Source organism: Nanorana parkeri, unplaced genomic scaffold (genome assembly GCF_000935625.1).
Source record: "Nanorana parkeri isolate BGI_ZX_2015 unplaced genomic scaffold, ASM93562v1 scaffold351, whole genome shotgun sequence".
NCBI classification, from domain to species: Eukaryota; Metazoa; Chordata; class Amphibia; order Anura; family Dicroglossidae; genus Nanorana; species Nanorana parkeri.
Window position 1 is genome coordinate 363,156 of NW_017306619.1, and position 9,495 is coordinate 372,650.

Consider the following 9,495-nt stretch of genomic DNA (forward strand, 5'->3'; position numbering starts at 1 on the left):
CTCATACAATGAATAGAGCTCATAGCTCATACAACGAATAGAGCTCATACCTCATACAATGAATAGAGCTCATACCTCATACAATGAATAGAGCTCATACCTCATACAATGAATAGAGCTTATACCTCATACAATGAATAGAGCTTATACCTCATACTACGAATAGAGCCCATACATCATACCCTGAATAGAGCTCATACCCTGAATAGAGCTCATACCTCATACTACGAGTAGAGCTCATACCTCATACCCTGAATAGAGCTCATACCTCATACTACGAATAGAGCCCATACATCATACCCTGAATAGAGCTCATACCCTGAATAGAGCTCATACCTCATACTACGAGTAGAGCTCATACCTCATACCCTGAATAGAGCTCATACCTCATACAATGAATAGAGCTCATACCTCATACCCTGAATAGAGCTCATACCTCATACCCTGAATAGAGCTCATACCTCATACAATGAATAGAGCTCATACCTCATACCCTGAATAGAGCTCATACCTCATACCCTGAATAGAGCTCATACCTCAAGCCTTGTGAGAAAATTCCCCTTTACACCTCTTCATTAACCCCGCCCCCAAATGGACACCAACCTTTATCTAGGACGGGCCCAAAGATGGCCAGGTTGTCATTCACCGTCGTGCAGTTCCACCTCCTGCCGCGGAACTGGTGCTGACATTCCTGTATGCCGATCTTCACCCCCTCCGCCACGCTGGGCATGATCTCCATGTAATTCCGACAAAACCGCATCTGCTTCGCCACGAGCCCCGGGATGGTGCCACACGGGATGGGCTGCGTCCCCAGAGAAGAGTACTGCTGGCCGATGGCCAACGACCTGAAAGAGAGGATTGGAGAATCAGTCACCGACAGGCATCGTCCCACCAGGAGGACAAGACCATTCCCTGATCCCTGAACATCGGCGGATCTGATTGGTCCACAGAGAATCACACCACCCAGGAGCCCAGCCAACCGTCACCCACAAATTGTTTGATTCTCAGCGGGGGTCAGACAAATCGGCAATTCGCATGACAGCAAATCAGAAAAGCTGCAACCCAGCGACTTGCTTCATTTGCAAATCAAACTCTTAATTACTGTCACCGGACAAGAACAAACTTTATGTATAAACAATGTATCCAATCTGCTACAAAATACTCTCCGATGTGGATTCAGCCCAATGCTGCGGAGACGATATATTTCCTGACAGCGGAGACCCCGTAGAATAAAATGGTGGCAGTTGCAATTTTTTCACGTCACGTGATATTAGCGCAACTCTTTATCAAACCCCCCAAAAAATACACAGGTTCATTTTAGTGCACAAAACACAATATAATATATAATATTAAACATAAAAGAGGAGGTTATGCCAAGTAAACAGATACCCAACACGCCATGAAAAGGGGGACACTATATGGTGCCCCAAATTGTCCATAGGCTATGCTTTAAAAGCTTGTACAGGCAGGGCCGGATTAACATAGGGGAGGGTGGAGCTCCCGCTCCAGGCCCGCCCCTGCAAATAGGCCCGGCTGAGCCGACCCGACTCGAATCGCGACCGGGCTGAGCCGACCCGAATCACGCTCCTCTATTCGGGCATATCAGAGGGCCACAGCTGCCAGTCTCACCGACCACCTGGAGCCCGCACTGAACACATGAGAGCCCATACTGACTGCCTGAAGCCCGCACTGACAGCCTGGGGCCCGCACTGACAGTCTGGGGCCCGCACTGACCACCTGAGAGCCCATACTGACCGCCTGAAGCCCGCACTGACCGCCTGAAATAGTATGATTCTGCATTGCTGTATGAAGTGTTGCTGGGATTTGTAGTCCTCTATAGCTAATAGTATGATTCTGCATTGCTGTATGAAGTGTGGCTGGGATTTGTAGTCCTCTATAGCTAATAGTATGATTCTGCAGTGCTTTACAATGTATTGCTGGGATTTGTAGTCCTCTGTAGTTCGTAGTATTATTCTGTATTGCTGTACTCTCCGTGTGACAGAGTGATAATGCAGGAGGGCAACCGGGAGACGCAGCAGGGCGTTGTCACCCCTTAACAGGAAGTGCCTGAACAAGGACATTTATAGCAGGATCGTTGGGGATCATTATAATGACAGCTGCCATGACTTTTCAAATGACATCCACATGTTACAGCTTCTATGAGATCCGATGGATCGGGTTTACGTCTTCTTTAACGAGCTTTCTGCAACACCATCTGCAGATGCCGACATCAGGATGTGGAGAGCAGACCGCACCTCTGTAGTGTGGGTGGCATCAGCGCCCACACCCGTATGACGCAACCTCAGCGGTCTGCCCAGGTCTATGCCATTGGACCTACAGCATGGCCGGGGCACAAAGTCACAATGAATGAAATCATTACATGTGGGGCAGAAGGGAGGGATGGCGGTGAGTTCATTCATCTGGCAGTCTCTTCCCTGCACTGAGCTGCTTGGTCTATACACCTGCTGTGCCCATTATGAGGGGCCCCCACCATCCCTGTGCTGAGTTCCTGGGTCTGTACACCTGCTGTGCCCATTATGAGGGGCTCCCACCATCCCTGTGCTGAGTTCCCGGGTCTGTACACCTGCTGTGCCCATTATGAGGAGCTCCCACCATCCCTGTGCTGAGTTCCCGGGTCTGTACACCCGCTGTGCTCATTATGAGGGGCTCCCACCATTCCTGTGCTGAGTTCCCGGGTCTGTACACCCGCTGTGCCCATTATGAGGGGCTCCCACCATCCCTGTGCCGAGTTCCCGGGTCTGTACACCCGCTGTGCCCTTATGAGGGGCCCCCGCCATCCCTGTGCTGAGTTCACGGGTCTGTACACCCGCTGTGCCCATTATGAGGGGCTCCCACCATCCCTGTGCTGAGTTCCCGGGTCTGTACACCCGCTGTGCCCATTATGAGGGGCTCCTTCCATCCCTGTGCTGAGTTCCCAGGTCTGTACACCCGCTGTGCCCACTATGAGGGGTATACATGGTTTCCATATGTGCGGACATCTTTATGATTGTATATAATGGAAATGGTTGATTGGCCCGACAGAGTCACTCGCAGCCTATGGCGGCCTTCCTCCCATAACACTGAGGGACGGTGATGGAGCCGCGGCGTGTGAGCGGAGGGAGGGAGGGAACAGCTGGAAGCAGCAAGTCAGGTCGGGTCAGAGCAGTCTGCAGAAGCATGGAAATTTCCTCAATTATACAGCAAGCCGTGGCCTGTAAAATGAAATCAATTTGTTCTCTTCCTGCCTGGAACTCGGCGCTCACAGAGTGATTGCTAATGAATGTGACTCATGTCACCGCAGCGTGGCAACGTCTCTCCAATACAGAAATCTTCTTCTATGGACCTAGGCTGGACCTGTCCCTCGAAGAACAATGGCCGCCCCTCCTCCACCCCCCGGACCCCGCGTCCCAATTCCTAATCTGCTTTTATTTCAATGCTTGCTCAGTGTACAGAACCGGGAACTCAGCACAGGGATGGTGGGAGCTCCTCATAATGGGCACAGCGGGTGTACAGACCCGGGAACTCAGCACAGGGATGGTGGGAACCCCCCTACACATGGTAAAGCATAATCAATGGTGTGAGGATCAAGAAGCAGCAGTAGGAGTGGTGGAGGAAGCACAGATCCACTGAATGGATGTAACAGAAGCAGGGAGATCCTTGCACTGCAGGTCATCAGGTGCAGCTTCCTCTCCAGCAAGGAGAACATGAGCAGCACAGCAGTAACATCACCAAATCTCACTCCAAAGAGCAGTGCCTTAGATGATCTCACACGGCAGATACACAGAACAGGAGCCCCCTAGGCAGAGGAAGTGCACTGATATCAGGAGTGCCTAGACACAGGAAGTACACTGATTTTAGGAGTACCTACACATAAGAATTTCTCTGATATCAGGAGTGCCTAGACACAGGAAGTGCTCTGATATCAGGAGTGTCTAGACACAGGAAGTGCTCTGATATCAGGAGTGCCTAGACACAGGACGTGCTCTGATATCAGGAGTGCCTAGACACAGGAAGTGCTCTGATATCAGGAGTGCCTAGGCACAGGAAGTACAACAATATCAGGAGTGACTAGACACAGGAAGTACTTTGATATCAGGAGTGCCTAGGCACAGGAAGTGCTCTGATATCAGGAGTGCCTATGCACAGGAAGTGCTCTGATATCAGGAGTGCCTATGCACAGGAAGTGCTCTGATATCAGGAGTGCCTATGCACAGGAAGTACATTGATATCAGGAGTGCCTAGGCACAGGAAATACACTAATAGGCATATCATACACACAAAGTTCAGCTGTAAGCGATGAAGCATCGGCTGATAATTGGCGCAGTCGGTGCGAGCGCTCCATGCGTGGTGACGAAGGATGGTGAAGTTTATAGAAGGTGTCGTCTGGGATCACTTTGTCTTACAAATCCCTCTTCAATCTCCAGGCAATAAACTTTCTTTCTGTAACAGACGTGAGCGGTGTGAAGTGGAAGTGGAGAGTCATCGGGGCCTTTGTGGGAAGGATTAGAGAATAAGTCAACAGCAAGCCGACAGAACGGCTCGTAAACTCTCCCCAGTCACTTCATAAACTGACTTATAATGGATGCCGGTGATTTATCTCGTGTCATAATAGTCTCCGTGCGGTCATAGACGTGTGCTGCGTGTATAACGCATTGCAGGAATGCCAGCCGCAATTATATATATCCAAACACTGACGCAATGTGACGCTGGAAGTGTCAGAATCAGGCAAGGAGATTATAATATTATTACTGTTATTGTTTTTATTATTACCTCATAATGGGCACAGCGCGTGTACAGACCCGGGAACTCAGCACAGGGATGGTGGGAGCTCCTCATAATGGGCACAGCGGGTGTACAGACCCGGGAACTCAGCACAGGGATGGTGGGAGCCCCTCATAATGGGCACAGTGGGCGCACAGAACCGGGAACTCAGCACAGGGAGGGTGGGAGCTCCTCATAATGGGCACAGCGGGTGTACAGACCCGGGAACTCAGCACAGGGATGGTGGGAACCCCCCTACACATGGTAAAGCATAATCAATGGTGTGAGGATCAAGAAGCAGCAGTAGGAGTGGTGGAGGAAGCACAGATCCACTGAATGGATGTAACAGAAGCAGGGAGATCCTTGCACTGCAGGTCATCAGGTGCAGCTTCCTCTCCAGCAAGGAGAACATGAGCAGCACAGCAGTAACATCACCAAATCTCACTCCAAAGAGCAGTGCCTTAGATGATCTCACACGGCAGATACACAGAACAGGAGCCCCCTAGGCAGAGGAAGTGCACTGATATCAGGAGTGCCTAGACACAGGAAGTACACTGATTTTAGGAGTACCTACACATAAGAATTTCTCTGATATCAGGAGTGCCTAGACACAGGAAGTGCTCTGATATCAGGAGTGTCTAGACACAGGAAGTGCTCTGATATCAGGAGTGCCTAGACACAGGACGTGCTCTGATATCAGGAGTGCCTAGACACAGGAAGTGCTCTGATATCAGGAGTGCCTAGGCACAGGAAGTACAACAATATCAGGAGTGACTAGACACAGGAAGTACTTTGATATCAGGAGTGCCTAGGCACAGGAAGTGCTCTGATATCAGGAGTGCCTATGCACAGGAAGTGAAGACACAGGAAGTGCTCTGATATCAGGAGTGCCTAGGCACAGGAAGTACAACAATATCAGGAGTGACTAGACACAGGAAGTACTTTGATATCAGGAGTGCCTAGGCACAGGAAGTGCTCTGATATCAGGAGTGCCTATGCACAGGAAGTGCTCTGATATCAGGAGTGCCTATGCACAGGAAGTGCTCTGATATCAGGAGTGCCTATGCACAGGAAGTACATTGATATCAGGAGTGCCTAGGCACAGGAAATACACTAATAGGCATATCATACACACAAAGTTCAGCTGTAAGCGATGAAGCATCGGCTGATAATTGGCGCAGTCGGTGCGAGCGCTCCATGCGTGGTGACGAAGGATGGTGAAGTTTATAGAAGGTGTCGTCTGGGATCACTTTGTCTTACAAATCCCTCTTCAATCTCCAGGCAATAAACTTTCTTTCTGTAACAGACGTGAGCGGTGTGAAGTGGAAGTGGAGAGTCATCGGGGCCTTTGTGGGAAGGATTAGAGAATAAGTCAACAGCAAGCCGACAGAACGGCTCGTAAACTCTCCCCAGTCACTTCATAAACTGACTTATAATGGATGCCGGTGATTTATCTCGTGTCATAATAGTCTCCGTGCGGTCATAGACGTGTGCTGCGTGTATAACGCATTGCAGGAATGCCAGCCGCAATTATATATATCCAAACACTGACGCAATGTGACGCTGGAAGTGTCAGAATCAGGCAAGGAGATTATAATATTATTACTGTTATTGTTTTTATTATTATTATTATTAGTGGTGGTAGTAGTAGTGGTATATTATTATTATTTTCATTTTCTTTATCAGTATTCTTCTTCTTCTTATTATTATTATTATCAGTATTATTATTATTATTATTTATTAGCAATTACATTTCATGTATTATTATTGTCATTACGCTGTATTATCCCAAAATGTTGTTGTTACCAGAAGGGGAATGGGAAGGAAATCTTCCAATGAGGAAACTTGCTTCAGTGACAACTGTCAAAGAAAGAACTCCCTCTTATTCTGTAGAAGTCTCCTCTCACTTCCTGTTGTGTCTCCCCAACGGGACACAGATGGCAAAAAACACCTGAGTGGGATTTACCGTTACCAACTCTTATTTGAGATATTCTCTGATAATTATCACCATTTTATCTGTGTATGTTTTTCTTCTTTTCTTTTGTTTTTGTGTTTTTTTGGGCGGGGTTATGGAGTTCAGAGAGTTTTGTTTAATTTATTAGTGTTTTTACATTTCATTTTTTTTTATTTTCTTTCTTGTGTACAGGGTTATGCTGCTTTCCTTTTTTTCCCCTCTTTTTCCCCATAACATAAAACAATGAGGCCGATGGGGGGGGGGCATCCGAGAAAGTCAAACGAGCTTCCGGTAGCCCTCAGGAGCCATTTATAGCCCACTGCACCCCTTAAAAACAGCCAAAATGGCTCCTTTCCCATTGACTTCAATGCGTTTTGCTCACGTATACTTACATTGCATTTGTGTCCCGCCACGGACATCCAAGCCTATTGGCCATCAGCAGTCCCAGGCAAGTAAATGAGTGTAAAATTCAAGAAAGGAAATTCTGATGGGCGGAGTTCGGAATCCCTTCTTTCACTGGCGTAGAAGTAGGTGTTCCCAGAATGTTGGGTGACCAAGAACCAGAAGATAAAGCGACCTTCCAGATTGTAATAGGAGGAGTCGGACCACACGGGGGGGGGGGCACTTTGAGGTCCGGAACATGGTGGGGAGGGCTCCCTGTAGACACATAAGAAGGGGGTTTGCTCCTATAACTAAAATATGACTTTTGGGCAGAGCGACCATCAAAATAAAAGCAGATTAGGAATTGGGATGCGGGGTCCGGGGGTGGAGCGGGTGGGGCGGCCATTGTTCTTCGAGGGACATTTCCAGCCCAGGTCCATAGAAGAAGATTTCTGTATTGGAGAGTTCACTCTTTTAAAACAAAAAGTTGATGGGCTCAGAAGTAGGTGTTCCCGTAATGTTGGGTGACCAGCAACCAGAAGATTTTACACAGTAACGCGACCTTCCAGTGTATTCTAGTCATTCCAAGATGGAGATAAAACCTTGGACAGATAGGTTGTGTACAGTATAGGCATGTCCATGTTGTCGGAGTTTGAACGGAGAGGACCTTAAAGGGAATAAAAGAAAAGGAAGCCCCCTAACCCTCTGCCACCAGGTCTGAAGGCCACATGGACCTTCCACCATCATACCAACCATCCAACCTCACATCATTCCCACTGTGCTTCCAGCTATCATTGCTTCTATTGGGCACGAACCCTCAGCAATCATCCAAATTTTGATCAATGAACTCCTGGCGGCTCACTATTCAGCACATACCAGCTTTGACATGCCAAGCAGCGCCATCCTGTATGTGCTGTGGAAGTCTAAGCCGGGATCTCCGTGTCATGCCAAAGTACATAACGAGTTCAGTTAGGAAAGCGGGAGGAGACAATGCCTTTAAATCCAGCTAAGTCTCAAAGCTCCCATCCCGTTCGCCGCGGATCGAGCGCGCGTGCCCCAGGTTTATTTTACTGCCGCGGAGCGTGTTTGCGGTGCGCCCCCGGTGTCACACGGGGATCAGGCGCTTGGTTTTTTTTGCCAGCCAAGGACAGCACTGGTAGATCTATATCATGTTCTTCAAGTCAACCACAAAGTAATTGGCAGATCCTCCGCCGCAAGTCATCCAGGGAAAGTTCTTTTGCAAGGATAAGTTTGATTTTTGTTGTTGTCGTCTCCTACAAGATGAGTGGGTGTGAACCGGGCCAAAAAGAGGGACAACTGAGGAGGGGAGAGGGACAGAGGGATCTGGTTCCAGGGCAGGGACGGTTGGGTGGTATGTAGGCCAAAGATATTATTTTCTCTTTGCTGAGATCATAATAGAAAATAAAGTAATTCCAGGCTATGGGGAAGGAATGGAAGAAGGATGGGAATGAAAGTAGATTATATGGCCAAACGTTTGTGGACACCTGACCAGCACACCTACCTACCGTGTTTCCCCGAAAATAAGACACTGTCTTATATTTTTTTGGCTCAAAAAAACACACTAGGTCTTATTTTCAGGGTAGGTCTTATTTTTTTTTATGTACAAAAATCCACACTGATTCATGTACAAAAATATGGTGATCAGGGCAATCAGGGGTGCCGTACCTTTCCAAGAGCAATTTGGTAACCAATCGCTGGCCAGAATGAGCGAAGCGCACTTTCACTATCGATTCCTCACAGGGGGAGTGCATTTGGTATCACTCCGCCTGTGACAGGAGCCATCGGCTTACGCGGCTCTACTCCCTCAGGTGCCGCCTCACTTCCTCTAGCGCTGGCACCGCTGATTCTCTCCTGCCTCTCCCGCGGCTCTACAAATCCCCCCTTATGCCACCACCGGCCTTGGGAATGGTCACAACTAGGTCTTATTTTTGGGGTAGGTCTTATACTTTAGCAATTCCCAAAAATAGTACTAGGTCTTATTTTCGGGGAAACAGGGTATATGTCCAAGCATATGTGGACGGAGGTCAGATAGAAGACTGAAGGGAAGGGCGGAGGTCAGATACAAGACTGAAGGGAAGGACGGAGGTCAGATATAAGACTGAAGGGAAGGGCGGAGGTCAGATATAAGACTGAAGGGAAGGGCAGGAGGTCAGATAGAAGACTGAAGGGAAGGACGGAGGTCAGATACAAGACTGAAGGGAAGGACGGAGGTCAGAGAGAAGACTGAAGGGAAGGACGGAGGTCAGAAATAAGACTTAAGGGAAGGGCGGAGGTCAGATAGAACACTAAAGGGAAGGATGGAGGTCAGATAGAAGACTGGAGGGAAGGACGGAGGTCAGATAGAAGACTGAAGGGAAGGACGGAGGTCAGATAGAAGA

At 48.5% G+C, this 9,495-nt stretch overlaps 1 protein-coding gene across 1 annotated transcript in view; it reads right to left on the reverse strand.

Moving 5' to 3' along the window:
* WNT3A (Wnt family member 3A) overlaps nucleotides 1–9,495 on the reverse strand; it is an 83,851-nt gene that overhangs the window by 14,654 nt on the left and 59,702 nt on the right. The window contains exon 2 of the mRNA XM_018558654.1: nucleotides 604–845. Within this exon, the coding sequence (XP_018414156.1) occupies nucleotides 604–845 (242 nt within the window). The remainder of the gene's footprint in view (nucleotides 1–603; nucleotides 846–9,495) is intronic.